Genomic DNA, 23389 nt, shown 5'->3' on the forward strand with positions numbered 1-23389 from the left:
GGTTACAGGATTATGAGCAAAGTTTCTACTTACTCCTCAAAATAACGAATCCAGGAATACCTGAATTGCTAAATTATTAGCAAGTGACTCAGTTGATTTGTGGACATGATATGGGAGGTACACCGGTGATATGCTTATGCAAATGTGTCATTGACTGCTATATTATGCTACATCACAATGACATTCCCTTAGTAATTCATCCAGTCACAAAACTTGCCAGTTAAAATCTCACCCTGCAAAATACTAGTTCTGGCCAAGGACTTTTCATCTTTCAAACAAACTTTGTGAAGTCATGTGAATTAATTGAAAAAAAAATTGTTTCTCTTTTTTTATCCAACTGTCCATTAGTGTAACCAAACACTGACTAGAAGAACTTTAACGAGAGTATTATACTGACACTTATCATCTCAATTAAATACTGAAATAAAAAGATTAAGCAAGTACATACGCTGCCTTTGGAGACATAGTTGGAATCATGCATGATGTCTCTAGCCAGACCAAAGTCACAGATCTTCACAATTTTTCCTTGAGCCAGAAGGACATTACGAGCTGCCAAGTCACGGTGCACACACTGCATGGAGAGATCATAAGTCATTTAAAGAGATACCAATTCCCACGAAGGCCCATTTCCTTTGGAATGCACTATCCCCTCCCTGAAAAAAACCCAAAATGTGTTGACCTTGCAAGCGCAGTTACAATTGGACCACCTATTGAGTCAGCATTCAAGAAGGGCAGTTGTGGGATGGGGTGGGTCTTGTCAGCTGGGACAGCGTGGTGTGAGAAAGCTCTGCTTTGCAGTCGATATTCTGACTGGTGGCTGACATGGTGTAGGGGAAGAAAAATGCTGCTGCTTTGGTTTTGTAATCACTTTTGTCTTGTGTTTCTAGTTAATGGAGAGGGTGCTTAGACCCCTAAAAGGACATTCTTTCATGTTGTGGTTTTTAAATCCAAAGAAGACTAGGCCATTTCTGTTTAGTTCCTCATGGCACTCACATTTTTAGAAGCCAAGAACTCCATCCCCCGTGCAACTTGGTACATGAAGCTTAGTAAATCCAGCAAACTGAGGCTGTCAGAATTGTCGTCAGAAAGCAGGTTTTTGACTTCTGGTTCTGTTGAAAAAGGCGGAGGGAAAATATGCTTGTGTTATAAAAGTGTATTCAGGTCATGAAACCAGTGCCCAGTTCTTTCTACCTTCTATGCTTCCGAGGTGATGACTTTAGCAGAGGATCATGGCCCAAAACCATCTTTTCAGAATAAATAATCCCTTTGCATGTTTGCATCAGTCACTAATACAGACTGCATTCCTTAAAAAAAGAAAAAAATATCCAATACTAAATATAGTTTTTGTTTGTCTTCTGTATATAGACTTTTTTTTTTACAGAGGATTGTAGAAATCTAAGTTAGAAAGGGCTACCTACATTATGTGGATTGTTCTTACTATTCGACATGTGGTTAGAAACAAGACATTGGTTTAGAGATGGTAACGCCATTAAAACTTTTGTACATTTTTGACCATTTCAGTTTTGCTGAGCACTGTTATGTTTCTCAGCAAGTATGCATTAGGACATGTCCAGTACTGTCACTGGAGGATCAGGAATTCTATGGCAATCATTCTTTTTTTAATAATAAAAAATAATGACAGCAAAGAGCAGACTGGGCTATTCATTTACCCCTGGTGGCCCTGAGCAAAGCAGCAGTGCACTCATCTGCCAACTAACTCTGGGTCTGCAAATGACTCAAGACCTCAGGCCTAGAGCCAGAAGTGAGCAAGCCTCTTTTGGAAGCAATGCGTTGAGTTTCTGAGAAAAGGGGAAAGGAATGGGATGCGTTGCCCTTCATCACCATCGTTACATAATCCAGAAAAGCATCTGGAATTTTTTTCCTTTTCATAAGTGTCAGTCAATGAAAGTGGAAACAGAGAAAGAAAAATTATTAATTATGAATTATTATTAATTATTACTGTCACATTGCTCAGAATCTTGCAAAACATACAAAAGTAACACTCGACCTACACTGCGCAACTCCAGCTACGTCAATAAGGCCCGGCTTTACTAAGCCCTGGCTGGGATGATTTAGTTGGTGTTTGTCCTGCCTTGAGCAGGGGGTTGGACTAGATGACCTCCTGAGGTCTCTTCCAACCCTAATATTTCATGAACGTATCTTAGGTCGAGTTACCATGGGGTCTACACCGTGGGGCGTTGACAGGAGAAACTCTCCCGGCGACTTCCCTTACTCTTCTTGTCAGGGGTAGAGTACAGGGGTCAACTGGAGAGCGAACTGCTGTCGATTTGGCGGGTCTTCACTAGAACCGCTAAATCGACCACCGGTGGATCAATCTCAGAGCATCGATCCTGGCTGTAGTGTAGACCTGCCCTGAATGTCACCATGTTATACACCATGGCTGCTGAGAACTTCACAGCAGAAGCAGCAAAGATAAAACTCCATTCTTCTTGCTCCACAAGCATAGGTACCTATCACTTGAGCTAAAGGAGAATCTTTCTCCCTGGTAAGCTGTAGGAGGCTTGCCACAGATATTGGAGTAGTTCTAATTCCTTCCACTGGAGGGCAGATGTAACACATGCATTTCTGAAAGAATGGTTTTTAACAACAATGAATGCAGTTACCTGACACAGATTTTTTCTTATATGAAGCAGGCCGATCATACATTGATCTCTGGATATCCGAATACTTAGAACCCTCCTTCCGTTCCAGCATTGGCACATACTGAGTCGTATCAGCTTGTTTCATGTCCATGTATTCGCCATTGTTTTCAAAGGATAAAATGACATAACTGAAATAATAAACAAAGACAATATTGCCCAGTGATTTGGTTCATATTTCACATGGCATCTTCATGGTTCTGCATCTGGGTCATAATTCATTGTGATATAGTTCATGTCACTCTGATGTACAGAAGTATAAAAAATTACTTCTCATGGTAATAAATAAAACCATGCCCAACATTTTCAAAGCTGAGTGCCAAAATTAGATGTCTGAATATGGATATAGGAGTCTAAATATAAGTTACTTGATTTCCACAAATGCTGAGCACTCACACATCCCACTGAACTCAATGGGAGTTGCAGGAACTCAGCTAATATTACTTCCTGTGACATTTATTTTAAATATTACAGTTGATCAAAGTATACCATTCATTCAGACAATTTTCATAGGGCCCAGTCCTGCCAAGAAAACCCATATAGTGAAGCCAATGGGGCTATTTGCCTAAATGAAGATTTTCATTGTAACATCATGCCCTTAATTGGCAAACTATAATCCTTTTTGTCCTTTCCCACCTTCTTGTGCTTTCATCAGCTGGGTTCATCCCAAAAATGTCCAAGTCCTTCTTTGGCTTTTCTGGATGTTGACTCAGGAAATTATCCCTGTTTTTATGCAGGTAGTTTACCAAATCCCCATAAAAGCAGTATTCAGTAATGATGTAAATTGGACCTAATGAAAGAAGGCAAAATAATACCTTGATGATAAAAATATATATATCACTGAAAAGATAATGGAAAACCAAATATACAGGGGACCGAGTGTTAAGGATTATGCATGCCAGTATGTTGAACTGGGAGTATAACTACTAGCATGTATAGGCAGTTTTATCAGGCATCCATTTACTCACATTTATTTTAAAAAGCACTTGCTCAACATATAGACTATGCTAAATACTAAATTTTAGTTGCTTGGAACGCTCTAATTTGGGGTGGTTACAGGCTCGATTTTAGTTGCTTGGCAAACACTGATTTTGTGTTAGACAAACCTACCTGATTTAGTACAAGCTCCTAAGAGATTCACAATGTTCAAATGAGGCCCAAGATGTGTCATTATCTTCAGTTCAGACATTAGTGCCTGTTTTTCACTGGATCTAGCTGTGGCTGTCAGAAAAATAAATAGTTCAGTTAATGGTCAATGATCCTTGTTCTTGCAAATGTTAATATCATTCAGTTAATACAAATATTGAATATGAGATATTGCTTGGTTGGTTTAAACATTTACACAGAGGCCTCTTAAGGAAGCCTTGGCACTTTATCTGGTGATAGCATTTCTGAAGGTCTAATGAGAATTACTGGTCACTAATAAAGACTCACTTGACTCAATTCACTAGTGGGCCCAATCAATTTGCCCTTCTTTGTGGTACAAAGCAGTCATAATCCCAGGTTAGCTGACCCTTTGGGGATTCATCCATGGGTGGGCAAACCTCCAAGTGGCACAGAGACCAGTGCTTAATTTGTAATGAAAGAGGTGCCAGGCTCAAGCAATTAGGAGCTGGGGCTCAATAATGGTTTTTTTACTTTCATAACTGACATAGCAAGCCCAGAGGTGCCAGGGCTATGGACTACCAAGCCTAGAGGTGCCAGGGCTATGGACTACCAAGCCCAGAAGTGCTGGGGCTTAGCCCTGGCAAGCCCTGGCACAAATTAAGCACTGACAGAGCCTCTTTGGAAGCTCCCTACTGAGCATCCCTACTCCCTGACAGCACCCACTGGCTGGAATAGCCCTTAGGGGCATTGGGCAGCTGGAACAAAGTAGGCAGTCCTGCGGCAAGTCTATTTTATGCAGGTTCAGATTGGCAGCCAGACAGCCGTAAAATCAGGGGCCCACAATCCTTTTGTCCAATCCCTCCAATCTTGCACCAATCAATCTGGCTTGTAAGATTTATATCTGCTAACACCAGACCACTATGCTCATGTCAGAACACCACTATGAGAAATACTTACAAAAATAGAGATATTAGATTCCAAAAGTTTATTGCACTTTTTACCACTAATGTAGCTCTTTCCTGTGTGAAGAATGACCATTACCACATTTATGCTGTAGACATTAATTTTAAATTTCTTTTAAAGTCATTGGGTCAGCTCCTCAGCTAGCATAAGCTGATTTAGTTTCAAGTGATCTACACTACCTGAGAACCTGACTGAGTCTACTTAGTTGCACCATGGTACCATTTTAATCTGTTCAAAAAGGTTATGATTATTTATCCTTTTCCGAACTTTCTGAGTTATCATGATGTCTAAGCCAATGCAATTAAAATATAACCTTCTAATATGTAGGGAGAAATTAAGACAATGCTAATAATCCTGCATCAGCTTGAACCAGCTGGCTTGGACACTGACACCATGAAGATCACTTACGTTTCAGCATTTTCACAGCTACCTTCATCACTGGTTGAGAGCGACTTAATCCATATGCAGTTCCTTCAACTACTTTCCCAAACGCGCCCGAACCAAGGATTCGACCTGCAGACAATAGAGTTTGTTATTCAATGAACAGTTGCTGATTGCTTATCTCAGTTTCTGCTGCCATTGCTCTTTATGTAATGCTGCTGGTATGTGTTCCTATTTATGCAGAATGAGCATACTTGTTCATCCAAAACGATTTATTATTACTGTCTACTCCTATCACCAACAAAAAAATCAGTTAAGCAGAAGAGGACAAGAAATGAAAAAGAATTGCTTGAATTAAATAATATTCCTAAAGAAAGACAAGTAAACAAGAGGACAAAAGCACATTATTAATCAGCTAGTAGGGCAGGAGATGACATCACTGAAACTCTGTTTCATTCAGAGTTGTCCACTACCCTAATCCTTCGTCTGAACACTTTTAACTATAGAACACTGATTTCCTAATGTCTAATCTGAATTCTCTGTTCCAAATTCTGCTGTGGTGTAACTGACTTCAGTTGAGTTGTGCCTGCTTACCCCAGGACTGAATTTGACTCTCCATCACTAGTTTGATGCCATTACTGTCATTAGATACCATGTCATACAGAACTATCAATCTAAAGGATAATCCAGCAGAGTGCCTTAGACCCTTATGTCCACACTAGCGATACGATAGATTTGATGGTGATACCAGCTCAGTTTAAGAATACAAAAGCAGGGACTAGCAACAATCTGAGAGAATTTAAAATACATGTTGATTACACCTGAGGGGAAAGTCCTCTGAAGTTTAATATACAAATGTGTTTCATATGCAGGAATAGATTTTGTGGCAGTTTCCAAGTGCTGTATTAACACATCCCATGTTTAACCCACTTTATTCTGCCCACAGATCAGTTCAGACAAAAATTGTTGATTAGCATATTCTGTCTTCTGTTGTGGATTCAGTATGGGGAAGAATTGTGTATGGAACTGATATGAAGGCTTGAGGCAAACTTTTAATGAAATATGCAATATGCAAAAAATACACCCAAATTAGTACATTCCATGTATTTCATAAATTCCAGATGTCAGTATGTGATCACATTCCTGATGCACATTTTTTTTTTACTACCAGTACAAATAAAAGGTCATCCGGTTTCCGTTCTTGTCAGGAAATACAATATTACAACTTTTAATGTTCATGCGATCTATACATATCTGTCATATGTTGCACCTGCCCTCTCCTGCGCTTCTGGAGATGATGCGTCTGGAGAAGCTACTGTTTATCTTAACCATAATACACAGTACATGGCCTATCTATAATTAATAGACCAACTCCTATATGAAAATTCCAGCCAAAAAAATGCATGTATCACCAAGATAGACAGGAAAGATGGGATTTTCAAAACTGGTCAGTGCTGGCCTAACTATATTCCTTCCTAAGGTCTCTCACAACTTGGTTACAAAACAATATGAGAATTTTTTTCTCTCAGCTTCTTGTGCACCAATAGGTTCCCTTACCAGTCAGGATGTGAGAATCTTCCTACAAAATTTCCACCATCCTGAGTGTGTAATTTAGCCATGAAACATTTTCAGATTGCAGATCTGTGAACCACATGGCAGGATGCAGCCCCTTAAAACATGTTGCTGATGCGGTTTCATCTTGTCATCTGCACTCTCCAATTCCGCCCACAATCCTATCGTAAAGTGAGCATGAGAAGTGCTTCCCCCTCATTGGCATCTCAGCTAAATCTGGGGGTTTGTGGAGAATGGTGAGAGCACTTCCTGAATGTCAGGGATGCATTATTTCCCCTTTTCACCCCCTCTTCACATATTTTTTAAAGTCCTGCCCCCTATGTCTTTTACACTTGCATTTTGATATCAAGTGGGAATTAATTGCTTAGAGCTGGATGTTGCATCTGCCACAGAGCAAAGCTCCTTATGCTCTTGGTACAGAGACATTGACTGGCAGCCCCCCATTAGACTATACATTTTCTTTTATTTTTACTATAAAGGTGCCAGAGGAACACCCCTAGAGAGTGAATTCTTCTATTTCTCTACATGGACAGACAGCAGGGATAACAAGCTTCTTCATACTGAAAGAGAGGGCCATATCAACGGATGAGAAAATGCCTCAGTTCAGCCTCCATCCCCATTTGCTCCTCCGCTTCTCTGGTGAGATTGCTGAAGAGAGGGGCCATTTTTTGGCAATTCTAGGCCAATTTCTGCTCTATGGGGCACAAGTATAAATCTGGTAAGTTACTGAACTCAGCAGAGCTGCTCCAGACGTAGACCTGTGAAATGGAGACTATTCACTTCAATCTGGACTGTGACAATTAACTCATTTCAAATCCAACCTCCAAATGGTAACACAGTCACTGGCATAAGATGTTAGTCTGTGATATTGCCTAATAAGTGATAGACTCTGTAAGCCATATCCAGTCTTTTGAGCTATTTAGGGTCATTGATTTCAATGGAGTTTTGTGCATGAAGCAGCTACATAATTGAGTTATTAGGCTGTTTTTTAAATAGGACTGTCAATTAATCACAGTTAACTCACGTGATTAACTCAAAAAAGTTAATTGCAATTAAAAATTAATCACAATTAATTGCAGTTTTAATCACACTTTAAGCAATAGAATACCAACTGAAATGTATTAAATATTTTTGGATATTTGTCTACATTTCCAAATATATTGATTTCAATTACAACACAGAATATACTGTACAGTGCTCACTTTATATTATTTCTTATTCAAAATATTTGCACTGTAAAAGTGATGAACAAAAGAAATTGCATTTTTCAATTCAACTCATAAAAGTACTGTAGTGCAATCTCTTTATCATGAAAGTGCAACTTACAAATGTAGATTTTTTGTTACATAACTGCACTCAAAAACAAAACACTGTAACACTTTAGAGCCTACAAGTTCACTCAGTCCTACTTCTTGTTCAGTCAATCACTAAGACAAACAAGTTTGTTTACATTTACGGGAGATAATGCTGCCCGCTTTTTTACAATGTCACCTGAAAGTGAGAACAGATGTTCACATGGCACTTCTGTAGCAGGCATTGTAGGGTATTTACATGCCAGATATGCTAAACATTCGTATGCCCCTTCATGCTTCAACCACCTTTCCAGAGGACACTTCCACGCTGATGACACTCGTTAAAAAAAACATCATGCATTAATGAAATTTGTGACTGAACTCCTTGGGGGAGAATGGTATGTCTCCTGCTCTGTTTTACCCTCATTCTGCCATATATTTCATGTTTTAGCAGTCTCAGATGATGACCCAGCACATGTTATTCATTTCAAGAACACTTTCACTGCAGATTTGACAAAACGCAAAGAAGGTACCAATGTGAGATTTCTAAAAATAGCTACAGCACTTGACCCAAGGTTTAAGAATCTGAGGTGCCTTCCAAAATCTGAGAGGGACAAGGTGTGGAGCATGCTTTCAGAAGTCTTAAAAGAGCAACGTCTCCAACGCAGAAACTACAGAACCCGAACCACACAAAAAAAAAATCAACCTTCTGCTGGTGGCATCTGACTCAGATGATGAAAATGAACATGTGTCAGTCCGCACTGCTTTGGATTGTTATTGAGCAGAAACCATCATCAGCATGGACACATGTCCACTGGAATGGTGGTTGAAGCATGAAGGGTCACATGAATCTTTAGTGCATCTGGCACATAAATATCTTGTGATACCAGCTACAACAATGAACGCCTGTTCTCTCTTTCAGGTGGCGTTGTAAACAAGAAGCAGGCAGCATTATCAGGCAGACTTGTTTGTCTGAGCGATTGGCTGAACAAGAAGTAGGACTGAGTGGACTTGTAGGCTCTAAAGTTTTACATTGTTTTAATTTTGAGTGTAATTTTTTTTGTACATAATTCTACATTTGTAAGTTCAACTTGCATGATAAAGAGATTGCACTACAGAACTTGTATTAGATGAATTGAAAAATACTATTTCTTTTGTTTTTTAGAGTGCAAATATTTGTAATCAAAAATAAATATAAAATGAGCACTATGCACTTGTATTCTGTGTTGTAATTGAAATGAATATATTTTAAAATGTAGGAAAACATCCAAAAATATTTAAATAAATGGCATTCTATTATTAAGAGCACGTTTAATTTTTTTAATCGCTTGACAGCCCTATTTTTAAATCTTGTTGATAGTCTGGGAATGAGAGCAAAGCCATTAATAATGTGTCTGTCTGGCTTCAGCAGTCAGAGTAGCACTGGATTTTTAATAAGACTATTGTGGCAAATCAGTGGCCATCTAGGAGATCATGGGTGTCACTATGTCACACACTATGGCCATTCAGAAATCCACAGCAACAGCAGGGATAGAACTCAAATCCTGGTACTCAAAAACACTATTCCCTACCACTTCAGGGAAAGAAGAATGTCAGTTAGCGATTAGCAGTGGAAGGCCTATGACACATAGCAGGGCAGTTCTGATTATATCCAGCAGAGGATAGTGGTGTTCAAACACATTGATCAGATCATTGCAATATAATTTCTCTCTCTCAGGTAGTCCTAACTCATCATGTCTATAGTATCTAAGCAACATCACTATATGTTATTTTCACAGGACAGGGTTCCCTCCCCTTGGATTTTTATTGCAAACAGTCCTCACACACACCAGTGGCAAATTCAACACCCAGTGCTTTATTTACAATGTGCTCTATAAATGTTTGTTCCCCACAGCATAACTTCTCCCCAAGTCTTCATCTACTACCAAGGCACAGGGCAAGGGAGAGCTCTCATCTCTCTGAAATCTTAGGCTTCTTTAGCTTGAAGGCACAGCCTTCTACCTTGGGCTCTTCCTGTCTCTCTCTTTTAAGGGTAAATTCCAGCTGACAAGCTGAATCACCCAGCTAATTAGTTAATCTCTGAGAATTTAAATTATTACCTCCTCAATTTACCCCAGGTGGGAATGCTTCCAAAGAGCAGGGAGTGGTGAGTCAGCTTGGGCTACTCACACTCTGTCACTGTAATACATTGCGGGAACAAGAACAAAGCAAAATTGTCAGTGTGACCTCAATTTATTGAATTCCAGTCAACTGAAACTCCAGTAACCTAAAGCAGACTATGGTCACCTAGCATGGTATTGCACTCCAGATACCACAAGCCTGAAAGCAGGTAGAAGGATGCTGGCTGGCTTACACAGCTAGAAGAGGAAATATACACATTAAAGGAACAACACCAGTTAAGCCACATCCCCAAATTTTCCTAAAGGCTTTGGATAACTTTTAAGATCTTCAGTAACTTACTCCATTTGGGGTGGGGGGGAGATCCCATCATACCAGTAAAATCAATGGGGTTCACTGGCATAAATGAGGGCAGAATATGGCCCATATGATGAAACTGCCTCATAAGAAAGATATATATGCTGAATGTATATTCAGCATATCAAGAAAAATACTTGTGCTATCCAGATTGCTGTAAGAACAAGCAGTGCCATTTTCTAAAGTTAACCTTCCGGAATTTACTCATAAACAAGAATGCATTGAAGTAAACTGATGCTGATGAGTCAAAGAGAGACAAAAATTACTGTGGTGGACTGTTAACAACCCAATTCCAATAATTGTTTTATACACATAATTAAAGCCAGGGATGTAGTCAAATAATTCCCATAAGTATCCACCAGGGTTTGGTCTGCAGTTAGCAGAGCAAATTTAATTAAATGAATTTATTTCTGAATCAGAAATTCCTTGTGATACATTCACTTGAGAATGAACAGAAATCCTCTCTCTGGCAAGAACTGCTTTTGATTATATTGACTCACACAACAGGAAATAGAAATAGAACATGTTTTGTAAAGTGTATAAAAAAATACCTTTCATGGTTTTCTTCACTTAGACTCATAGACTTTAAGGTCAGAAGGGACCATTATGATCATCTGGTCTGACCCCCTGCATGCTGCAGGCCATAAAACCGTCCCTACCCCTTCCCTGGACTCTGCTGTTGAAGTCCCCAATCCTGTTTTTAGTGACTTCAATCGGCAGAGACCCTCCTGCTAGAGATCCCTGCCCCATGCTGCAGAGGAAGGTGAAAAACCTCCAGAGGCTCAGCCAATCTGCCCTGGAGGAAAATTCCTTCCCGACCCCAAATATGGCGATCAGTAAGACCCCGAGCATATAGGCAAGAGTCTCCAGCCTGACCCCTGTTAGCCATTATACTATTTACCTACCATTGCTTGGTTTTCCTTGACTACTATGTTTTACCATTAAACCATTCCCTCCATAAACTTATCTAACTTAATACACTTGTTTGTGTATTATTTGGTGCATAAATACCTCCATAATGGGGATGTTAGAAATGCTTAAGATGCTATAGATAGACAGGAGAGAAAGAGAAAGAGGCAGGCAGGCAGACAGACAATTATTTATTATATCACGCTACCCAGAATTGTGCTGGGTATTTACAGGTCATCTATAATGATATGAGAGCCTTGCCCTGAAGAGCTTATAATTGAATTCCACATGAGACATGACAAAGAGACAACAAAACAGTAAAGCAGGGGTGGAAAGAAGAAAAGCAGTGTTCACAGAAAGAAGTTTATGTGACAATGGCATTTGACATCATGGATTTATAGTTTTAAAATATTTTAATAAAACTGCATAACTACTTCCAGATTACATTGGGTCTCTACACATAGAACTATAAATGTCTTATAAAATAAAAATGTCATTGCTGACTCACTTCTTGTGGGCATCTCAGCAGAAGTATCGTAAGGCGGGAATTTAGGGAGGGAAGGAGAGGCTAATGGCCTGACAAACCTTTTGGGGAAGGCACTATGTGTGAAGCAGTGTGGAAACAGGGTGGAAGAGGGATATAGGAGACACTAAAGTATGGGGCTCAAGGCAGACATCTCTGGTAGAGAAGAGTGGTCAATGGGTAGTGTGAGGAGAGAGACAGGCAGATAAGTAGGCAGGGACAGTTCCACAGACCCTTGAAGGCAAGGACAAGGAGCTTGAACTTGAGGCAGTGAAGCAGGGATAGCTAAAGGAAAGAGTGAAAGAGACAGTGACAGTTTTGTAGGGTCTTGAGGGGAGCCATGTGGAGAGAAGGAAGGCCAGAGACAAAGAGATTACAGTAATCAAAAAAGGAGAGAGCTTTGCTGTCTGGAAAGAGAAAAATTTGGATCCTCGAAATATTATGGAATAAGCTTGGATGTGAAAGGTGAAGGAGAGGTAGAAGTCAAACGTGTTCCCAGATTTCAAGCCTGGGTGTCAGGGAAGATGGTGATGTGACAGAAAAAGGAGAAAGAAGAGGATTTCGGAGGAAAGTCAAGGATCTAAGATAGGTAGGTAGATAGATGTATTTTTGTTGTATTCAGAATAATTTTCCATGAAAAATCTGTTTGTTTGTTTGTTTGTTTGTTTGTTTGTTTGTTTGTTTGTTTGTTTGTTTGTTTGTTTGTTTGTTTGTTTGTTTGTTTGTAAAGATTCTGCAGCAGCACAGAACATAATGGTCATCAGCTATATTGCCAACCATGGCCAAAGAGATTCACAGTTGTCCTTGGACTTTCTGTTCCCAAATCCAAAGCTCCTACCAATGCCACTAAAGGAGAATTTCCATTAACTTTAGTAGTATTAGGGTTTATATGGTCTGTGGTCCAGACACTAGAGGGTGACATAATCAAGCACACTTGGGCATGTCTGAGCTTCTGTCCAGTACAGGGCAGTGGTACTTATATAGTTGCCAGGGCATTCTGATTTCTAGATGTTTTGCAAGACTTTTCTGGTTTTGTTTATATACCAGCTTAAGAATTCTATTAATACTGGATGGCATAGAATTGTCGTGGTCTGATCATTCCATTTAGCAATATAGAAAGTTCTTTCTATATAAACAGACTTTATCTGCAACAGTTTGGCTCTTCACAGAGCTCACTCAATGGGTGCAGGTCAAGAGCTCTGATTCCCCACATGCATTAAATCAACGTCTTATCTCTACAAAAGAAGAGGATCTCAAAGTTCTTACCAAGTACTAATCCATCTCTAGGAAACTCCCATCTTGAGTCATAGGGCAGTTGCATTGGGTCCACATAAATGTACTCATGGCCATCAGGGCTGATAGACTCAATTACTCTCCATCTTATCTCATACTTTGGTTTCTGCCATACACAATAAATGAAACATAAATTGTCAGGCTCATGCCTGATTTAAGAATGGGTCAGATCACTAATTCAATTCAGTATAGAAATTACATATTTTAAGTTACCTGTTTCCATATGATGACCAGGACAATCAGTGAAATAATCACAATCACTATTAACACTAGGACTGCTGCAGCCACAGTTAATTCTGATCGCAATGCTGTAGTAAAAGAAAAGGCCTCAATTTAGATTTGCCTTCTGAATGCAGAGGGATGTGACAGAGGCCGGAGTTTGTAGGTGACTGTAAGACTCCCATCTCCTTTGCCATCAAAGTTCTTGTGCACTGCAGATGTGAAAAGTGCAGTCTCCAGAGGCAGGGGGCATTAAGTCATTCACTGCCTATAATAACCCTGCCTTCCTATTTCAGGAACAACAGTGGTTGCCTGGAAGAGACTTCCATGGCCATTAGTAACTAAAATGAAGAGCTGGATCATGGAACCACATAATATGGGAAAGATGGATTCAGAATTAAGACCTGGAGAATAGCTCTTGCTCAAATGTCTGGGGAAGAGCTGCCAAATCTGTTTTCATCATTATTTACTTTCAAAGAGCTGGTGTTTTACCTATTAGACATTCACACTGCATAATAATTTCCAGATTTGATTGGGTTTATTTGAGGGGGAGTTTGAAATGGCTATTTAAATCTCTCAGGAGTGACAAAGTTAACTCACTAGGAGCCACAAGCTTCAGTTCCCGAGTAACGGCACCAAGAGTGTTCCTCGCCATGCACCGTACTACCAGGGTTTCTTCTACCTTTTGGAAGGTCACCTGGCTTTTCACCTGGTCCTTATCAACCCGATAAGCCTCCATGTGTATATTTGAGATGTTGTTAGTCAGAAGTATCCATGAGGTATCATTACTGCATCTGCAGAAATAGAATATCCATAAATATAGACATCAGATTTATGGATGGATAAGCAAGTGTAAACAAAATGAGGATCACCCTAAGCACCCTTTCCCTACTCCCTTTCTCTGGTAAGAATTATTTTAAGGACCAAAGATGTGTAAGTATATACCCACTTCCTAACAATCCTCTGGCTCCCCTCCTCCTAGAGCCAATGAATTTCTGATCCCTACCAGCACTACCACCTTTGAAGCGCTAGTAATGGAGCCCCGCAGGCCTGGCAGCTCACTGTTGCTTAGTCCAAACTTTGCATTGCTCTGGGGCTTTCTCATTACACCCCAGAATTCATGGCTGGCCTCTGAAGCCCCAGTGCTCCACAAATCTCTTTGGGACAGAAGAGAGGGGGAAATCCCATACAGTAGCATGAAATGTGGGTATAACGACAACAGAAAGTATCTGAGGTTACCAGGGCTGCTGGGCCCCACCAGGCTTGTTGTCTCTCTGTGCGATTGTCTCCAGAGGAGGGGGAGAAGGGGTGACCCCGAAACTAGATCAACAAATGTGAGGGGATTAATTAGTTAACATTTCTATAGCACTTTGAATGTAAAAAATATTATTATCTGCGGTAGGCTCAGTTGCAGGAAGAAGGTGGATGGGGGAGTGTGAAAGGGTTATGGGATAGGTTAGTCTGCTCAGGAGATGGCAGGAAAGCCTCAAAAGATATGTGGATAAGCATCTGACTTACTCATCTAAACTTCCCTGCGGCTCACTCATCACTAATTAGGTACCACATTTTAGAGAAACCTGTTAAATAGGTACAGCATATGTGTTCTACAGGACAAAATCAGTAGGAATGATATTAACCCCCACCCCATCCATATGCTGATGAAGCATAAACAACTTGTCACTTTGGCAAGACAAACCAGAATCATAGTTTCCAGAGGACTGATAAGGAATGTGTGTCACGAGCTTAAATTATGTTGGTCAAGAAAAAACGTTCACATATGGAGATAAAGGCACATCTGTTTTTCTTACTTTTTAATGTCCTTGCAAATCAGCCATTCCACGTCAGGGAAAGGCGTCCCTTTTGCCAAGCATTGGACCGTCTGTCCCCCTCCAGAGCCGTGGTGATCCACCAGTTTTAGAATTGAAGCTGAAACTAGAAGTGAATTGAAAAGCGCATGTTAGAATTTCCCCCCTTTATTTGGGTTAGAATTACAAATGGCACAGGACAGACGTTTACAATTGCTGTCATTTGTCTGACCAGCCTATTGCTCTGCTCCTCAGGGAATCCAAGTCTGGGTCCTAAGCTCTTGGCTTGCTCTCCAGACTTTGATTTTCCCCGGAAGGATATGACTAACTCAGATTGACTTTGATGAAAGTTACTTATATCCTGCGGGGCAGAACGGGGCTCAAGCTACAGCACAGTCACAGAAGGGGGCGCTGTGGAAGGGGTGTGCTTGGTCCTGGGGCACAGAGGGAGCATGAGAGCCTCACACTGCTCCTGAGAGACACCAGCTGAGTGGCAATTTGGATGTCTCTGACTGGATGCAGAGAAAGCCTTATCCTTCCCTACTCAGCCTCATTTGAGAGCACAGGAAGAGTAAAGATGAAAAATACAGAGAAAACCAGAGGACCCCGCTCCCACCCACCTCCCAGAACTCAGCCATTTAGCAATATCCCTATTACTATTACTTATTTGTAACATGGGAGCACCTGCAGGAAGCAGCTGAAGCTTGGCCCCTCAGGAGCCAAGAGGACTTTTCAGGTAGGGAGGGAAGAAAGGGAGAAGCAGATACCATTTTCACAGGAGGAGGGAGCAGAAAGCACCCAGCACCTCAGTGTGGCTCTGCTCCTTTCTCCCTTCCCTCCTTGTGAAAATTGGGTCAGGCTACTCTCTGCTCCTTCCCCTTGACATCCATGCAACACCCAGCTTAGACAGGGGAAGAGGTTGGGGTAAAAAAACCTCTGGAGTTGTAGAAGGAGCAGGTGAGGCTTGGGAAACAGCAAGTGTTGGGTTGGGGGAGACAGAATTGATGTGGGAGCTGGGTAAGGGGCAGAACTGATGTGGTGGCTGGGAGGTAATTAATTGCTGGCTGACGGATGGGCAGATATAGGGCTGATGTAATTAGTTAGAATGTTGGGGTCTGGGGAGAAGCTGGACGCTCCACACCATCAGGCAGCCAGTGAGAACTCCTGCAGAGGGGACCAAAGTCACCTCACTTTATAAATTTGGGAGAGTTGGCGACACTGTAACTGTCACACACATACTGGCATGGAAGGGCGAGTTCAAAAGTCAAAAGGTAGACCAAAAAAGCCACAAGTAAATTCATGATTTTGGTGGATCTGACTCATTATTTTGAACTTTTGGGACTGGCAATACTGGAAATATTGTTTCCACAATGTGCTTCTTCTGCAGAGGATGATAAACTGTATAAGTGTGGAGTGGCAAAAAGTGAACTGTTGTTCCTAAGGGTCTTACCTGAGTGACCAGTCAGTACAATTGACATATCGGTAGGAACTACTCTTGGAAAACACCAATCCAGCTCCAGCCAATCAGCTAGTATTGTGCTAGTAAGCGACATGGCAGGGAAGCAGCCAAACTAATTTGCTGCTGAAATCATAACACTTAGCACTCTTCGTCTTCAAAGCAATCCCTTGTGAAGTAGTTTAACAAATGTCCTCTCCATTTTGCAGAATGGAGTAACTCAGGATAGCCAGGGAGATAAAACTACTTGCACAAGGCCACTGAAGAAGTCACAGTCAGGATTAGAACACAACCATTCCTGGCTTCCAGGCCTTTCATTCTAGTAGATCTGTAGGTTAGCAGGACACCTGGTGCTTAAATGGACTTAAGTCTTTGCTGTCTACGGCTACCTCTGCCCAGTCCAATAGGGTTCTTGATATGCTTACCTTGTATTAGCAACGAGAAAGTATAACTTTTAGTCTCTTCTCCATTTTCAGCAACCAAAGTATAATCTCCACTGTCTTCTTCCTTGGCCCGAATCAGTTTTAATATACTTTGGACCCTATAGAAACAAGAGATTTTACAAAACATAAGAATAAATTAATCCAAATAATTTTAAAAAATCAAGCAATTTTTAGTAAAAAATCTATATATTTAATGTAGGTATATGGTGACTATAATATAGTGATACTTTGCATTTCTATAGTGCTCTTCCTGTCAAAGTGCTGTTTAAATGTTAATTAATTCTCTAATATGAGAAACACGCAAGCATTATTATACCCAACAGGGATTTAGCAAGGGCATTGATGTGATCAAAATGATGACCAAGAGATTATTTTGGGAGCAGCATTTTGGAAAGACTGGAGAGGGGCCAGGATAGTATCCAGAAGACAGCACTGTAATAAGATTGGAGAAGGTTGCAGTAGTCAAGGTGGCAGATGATCACAAGTTGGACAAGTGAATTAGCTCATAGGATGGAAAATGAGGAAGTTTTTTTGATATATTTGGCTGCTGCTGGAATGAAGTGTCTAGTTCTGGTACAAACAATTCAAGAGGGACATTGATAAATTGCAGAGGGTTCAGAGAAAAGCTTCAAGAATGATTAAAAGATTAGAAAACACACCTTATAGTGATAGACTCAAAGAGTTCAATCTATTGAGCTTAACAAAGAGAAAGTTAAGGAGTGACTTTATGATAGTCTATAAATATCTACATGTGAAACAAATATTTAATAGCGGGCTCTTTAATCTAGCAGAGAAACGTATAACATGATCCAATGGTTGGAAGTTAAAGCTAGACAAATTCAGACTGGAAATAAGGTGTAAATGTTCAACGATGAGAGTAATTAACCACTGGGACAATTTACCAAGGGTCATGGTGGATTCGCCATTACTGACAATTTTTAAATTAAGATTGGATGTTTTTCTAAAAGATCTGCTCTAGGAATTATTTTGGGGAAGTTCTATGGCTTGTGTTATACAGGAGGTCAGACAAAATGAACACAATGGTCCTTTCTGGCTTTTGAATCTATGAATGTTGTGTAGGAAGCAGCAGTAGAATGCGGAGGGAAAGAGGAAGAAGGAATCAAAGATGCTGCCCAGGTTACGTTTGTAGGTGACAGAAAAATGATAACATTGTCAACAGCAATGGAAAATAAAATAAGGGCACAATGTGTGAAGGAAAAAATATGAGCTTGGTTTGGTTTGATAATCTTGAGTTGACTGCAAGCCATCCAAGCTGAGCTATCAGAGACACAGTGAGAGATATGAGAATGAACCATAATAGGAGAAGTATATCTGAGAATTGCCACCAGAGAGATGATAGTTAAAATTATGTAAGAGAGTGAGGCTACCCAAGTATAGGGTATAAAGGAGAAGAGGATGGGTGAAAAGAAAGAGCCTTGACAGACTCCAATAAAGAGGAGGAGTGGTAATGCAATGCCCCCAAAGGAGACATTTAAAGAACAGTAAGTAAGGCAGGAAGAGAATCAAGAGGGGACAGTGACATGGAAGTCCACAGAGGACAGGATGTCAAAGAGGAGGTGATGATGAAAAGCTATAGCAAGGCAAGAAAGATGAGGTTGTATATAATGTCTTGATTTTTCTCACCAAATTCTAGTCATAGATTTGATAAAATGAAATCACAAGGTTTCTGGAAGAGAAATTCAGATTGTCACCTTGGCAAAACCTTTCTTTACCTTGTCTCATTGATCTTGTTTGCACTGGTAACAATCTCTGTAAGATTCTCAGTCAGAGTCACATTGTCCTTCAGCCAGAACATTTTTGGAGCTGGGTACGCCTGCACATCCACTACAAAATTTTTGACCTCATGTAAATTGACAGCTTCCAAAGGGCTAAATTGGGGGTCCAGATGAATGAATCCTTTATCTGTAAATGATACAGATTCACATAAATAATGCTACTTGCTTTATTTCAAACATGGTATTTGCCAGCATGCTAACAATTTTTGGACACTAGAATTAGACTGTACCATGAACTGTAATGACTACTCTCTTATTTTCTTTAACCTCCTTGGTTGCATGTCGGGCCGTACATTCATAATCCCCGGTATCTTTCACTGAAGCCTCAGGAATGGTCAAAGTGTAAACCAGCTTCTGGGAGGGAACTTTAATGTCATCAACTTTTATCACACCTTTTTCTTTCTGTGTTTTGGAGAGAAAAAAAAATTATTTAAACAACCCAGCTGCAGGACATAAATACAGTATAAAAGAATTAAGATTCCATTTGAAGGATAGCAATGAAAGATTTACTGCTATATGGTCCAAATTCCATATTCAAAAGGAATGGCTTAATCAGTTAGGGACAAATTTTCAGACATGGATGCAGCAGGTGTGCCCATAAGAATATACAATTTTAGAGCCAACTGCCAAAGGGTGAATAGGTTAAAAACAGCATATGTTGTGCATTTGGAGTAAAGTATCATCTAAAAATTAGGTGGAGAGCCTAAAAGAGCATTTTACTGCTAAAGCAAGCTAAGGGAGTGTATCCTTTGACTCTGGTGATGATGATGTTGATTTTGGTTCTGAATATTCTTTGATCAGTTCCCACAAGGTGAGGATTCTTAATATCTTTTTCCTGACAGATCATACCCATTTCCTAGTTCCTACATTAATTCAGTGTGTGCTAATTCTGAGAATAATTCATTGGCAAGGGCAGGGGGGGAGGGGAGGTGTTCAGCTGAGAATAAAAATATTCCAAAGGGAAGACAGCACATTCATATTGAGGGATGGGAACCAAAAATATGTTGGGGATTGTGTGAAACTAGAATGATTGGCAGGAGACTGAAGTTATGAATTGTAAAACTGAAATAAAATGAAACCTTCCTATATGAAGTAATTTTTTTTTCAGGCTCTTAATTTTTTTTAAATGAAAGCTGCATTTCTAGGTCACAATTATTCTGCAACTTTACAATAACCCACAATTATCAGACCTTTTACACAGCAGCACACCTGCACTTTATGTGGAGCACTGACTATAAATGGGATTTCACTGAAGAGAAACCTTCACTTCAGAACACACGTTATGAGAATTTGGGACTGATTCTCCTCTCATAACAGGTTTTCATTAGTGTAACTCCACTGACTTTAACTGAGTTACTCCTCATTTACACCAATGTAACTGAGAAAAATCAGCCCGTCTGAGACTATGACTTGAAGAGGGTCATTTTAGAGTCAGATTCACTTCACCACCAGTGTTGTATGCAGACATTTTGACACATTTCCAGAACATTCCATTTTTGTTCCACCAGACTTTCTAAAGCACAAATTCACAGAGATTTTATTCCTTCAGCGCTACAATCCCACTCCCTGATAACTTCTTATGCTCCCAGTCACCCCTCATCTCCTTTGAATACTTTGCATTCTTACTAACATGAATTCTAACACCTGATACTGATTTTCTATAGTGATAACCTGAAAATAAAAGAAATGGTTCTGTTTTCTCTCTTCCTCTGTCCTCGTTCTAACAATGAAGCGCTGACCCCTTCACATCCCCATATTCCTCACCAACTGATAACTACAATTATGCAGAAACAAAACGAGATATTTACCACTTTCCCTGGATAATTCCACTGTAAATTAACCACCTCGTTGTCAAAGACCACACAAGTTACAACAATCGTTTCGCCTGTTTTATATACAGTTTTAAGGGCCTCAATCTCAACTGGCAGCTCTGAAGTAGCTGAGGGAAAAAGAAAGAGAGTGTACCAAGTTTAAAAACCATGTGCAGTATATGAATGGTGGACTTCAAGGACTAGATTCCAATTTCGTTTACGCAATTATGGTACAAGCAAGAAGAGAATCAGGCGCAATATTTTTACTCTCCTTTAAAAACTGAAAAAGAGTACCTTTCAAAATGTAGATGAAAAACTGATCTGACTTGAACTCCACTTCTTTAACAGTTGTTTGGCATGTGTATGAGCCTGCAGGAAAATTTCCTAGGAAGCCTTGTTTGCTGTCATAATAGGCATATACGACCTTGGCTTCACTGTTAACTAAAGCTACTTGAGCATTAGGATCACTTGTACGACAAGGGATAATGGTGGAATCACCATCTTCTACTAGGATGAATTGATCCTCTGGTAGTAGAGGAACGAAGGGTATATCTGGATCTGTAAAAAAGATATGTATTTTTACATTATATCATTTTTAATGTGTCCATAGTACAAGAATGGAGACATTAGCAGATAATTATGCACCTTGATAGAAATGAATATATTTTGTTTCTTTACTTTTCCAGCAATTTCCTTTATCATATGTAAAACCACAACTATGTTAAAGTCACTCACAGAGTCGACACACTCTCACCATAATGACATTTGCCATCTGATGAGACATGTAAGAAGACATCCCAGTAGTCCAACTAGTAGTCAGGATCTTAAGTAACAGAAATGTACCAGTCTGGGAAGTTTAAGGCCTCCAGGAAAGAGAAGTGTTATTATTTCCTTTAGATGTGGCTCTAGTGGAGTTTTCCTACAATGCTATTCACAGGCAAAAGGCAAAAAGCCAGAAAACCACTAATGTTTAGGTGTGAAAATTGTTGCCCATTCCTGTGGGATAAAATAAAAATGAAGGGCTGAACTCTGCCTTTTGTTATGCAACCCCACTAACAACAATTTCCAGCAAAACTTTCAGGGTAGAAGTCCCATTTTCCAGCTCAGGGACCTTGATTTATATTTTGGATCTACATTAATTGACACACACAAAAAGGAGATTAGGCTGCTTAGAATAAATGTCCTGGCTTTCACTGGTGTAAACCACTGTGATAGAGGATGAATAGCCCAAGGACATATCTACACCACCACTTTTGTTGGTATAACTTAATTTGCTCAGAGGTGTGAAAAAACACCCCCATGATGGAAGCACTGGTGTGGACAAGCTCTCCTGTCCGCAGAGAGCAGCTACACAAGCTGACTCACCACTCTGTGCACTTTGTAAGAGTCCCCACATGGGGCAAATTGATGAGACAATAGATTAAGTGCCAGGTGATTAACCAGTTAACAAGGTGATTCAGCTTATCAACTGAGGACAGTGAAGAAAGAGACAGGAAGAGGATGAAAGGGCTAGAGAAGTCCATGATATCAGGGAGGTGAGAGCTCTCCCCCCTCACATCCTGTGTCTGGAGAAAGCAACAGAGGGTCCTGTGGCACCTTTGAGACTAACAGAAGTATTGGGAGCATAAGCTTTCATGGGTAAGAACCTCACTTCTTCAGATGCAAGCTTATGCTCCCAATACTGGTGCCACAGGACCCTCTGTTGCTTTTTACAGATTCAGACTAACACGGCTACCCCCTCTGATACTTGTGTCTGGAGAAGAGGTAAAAGCCTTAAGCTATGGGGAACAAGTGTTTGTATAGCACATTGTAAATAAAGCACATGATGTTGAACTTGCCACAGGCGTGTGTGATTGTAGAAAGGAATCCAAGGTGAGGGAACCCCAGTCTCCCCATTCCAGTCACCCATCATTTCCTTCTTTTATTCTAATTCCTTTTCAACTGTAATCTTAGAGCCTCTGTAATCAACGGTAAGAGTTCCTGAAACATTCATTTTATAAAAACCACTTTTTAATGTTCCTCTCCCTCCTTCTCTTCTGCTTCATCCCTCCCACCCTCCCAAAAAATAAAAAGTATTAGAAACCAAAGACATTGATTGGATTGGTTTTCAGCTAAATTAGTTAGATTGTTATTTTAAAATGTTTCTATCTACGTAGCTGATTCTATGTATTTCTATGTGTCCATCACCATGGTACCTCGGTGTCATTAACTATGGTTGTTCCATGTGGTTTCTCAAATTATGAGGCACAACCATAAAAAGGCAAACAAATCCCCAATATTTTTTAAAACCAACACAATGTACCCCAGTTCCAATAGCCATCCAATCCAAATTTGGTTTAAAATCTAATTGCAAAACATACCCAACTTTAAAACAACGGCTCTGAAAATGATCATAATCTGCCACTTCTAAACACACAAATAACTGCTGCAAACCTAAGAGCTTGTGAGCCAAGGTTCATCATCAATTTTAATAATGGGAGTATAACACACTGGCAGGCTCCTTGTAACAACAATCCAAACACAGCACTATAGAACTCATATCCACTCAATTCGGTACATTTGCTTTCCAAATGTAATTAAAAACAGAAAGAGGCTTCACTTAGGTTTTTTTCCTGCTTGTATGGCTATTACATCCTTATGTAACAGTCATAAAGCATCCTGGTTTTAAGAAAGAAATTTGCTTT

The 23389-nt window shown here is 40.1% G+C and overlaps 1 protein-coding gene across 2 annotated transcripts in view; it reads right to left on the reverse strand.

Annotated features, from left to right (window-relative positions):
* PDGFRA (platelet derived growth factor receptor alpha) overlaps positions 1–23389 on the reverse strand; it is a 51397-nt gene that overhangs the window by 11655 nt on the left and 16353 nt on the right. For both annotated transcript variants that reach the window (XM_005299106.5, XM_005299104.5), the window contains exons 4-18: positions 21000–21263; positions 20703–20833; positions 19125–19296; positions 18832–19021; positions 17081–17196; positions 15203–15326; positions 13995–14188; positions 13389–13483; positions 13149–13281; positions 5139–5243; positions 3771–3881; positions 3297–3450; positions 2625–2791; positions 994–1109; positions 449–571 (exon numbers count right to left, since the gene is read on the reverse strand). In XM_005299106.5, coding sequence (XP_005299163.1) covers positions 449–571; positions 994–1109; positions 2625–2791; positions 3297–3450; positions 3771–3881; positions 5139–5243; positions 13149–13281; positions 13389–13483; positions 13995–14188; positions 15203–15326; positions 17081–17196; positions 18832–19021; positions 19125–19296; positions 20703–20833; positions 21000–21263 — 2195 coding nt within the window. The remainder of the gene's footprint in view (positions 1–448; positions 572–993; positions 1110–2624; positions 2792–3296; positions 3451–3770; positions 3882–5138; positions 5244–13148; positions 13282–13388; positions 13484–13994; positions 14189–15202; positions 15327–17080; positions 17197–18831; positions 19022–19124; positions 19297–20702; positions 20834–20999; positions 21264–23389) is intronic.

The sequence above is a fragment of the Chrysemys picta genome, chromosome 5, assembly GCF_011386835.1.
Source record: "Chrysemys picta bellii isolate R12L10 chromosome 5, ASM1138683v2, whole genome shotgun sequence".
Lineage (NCBI taxonomy): Eukaryota > Metazoa > Chordata > Testudines > Emydidae > Chrysemys > Chrysemys picta.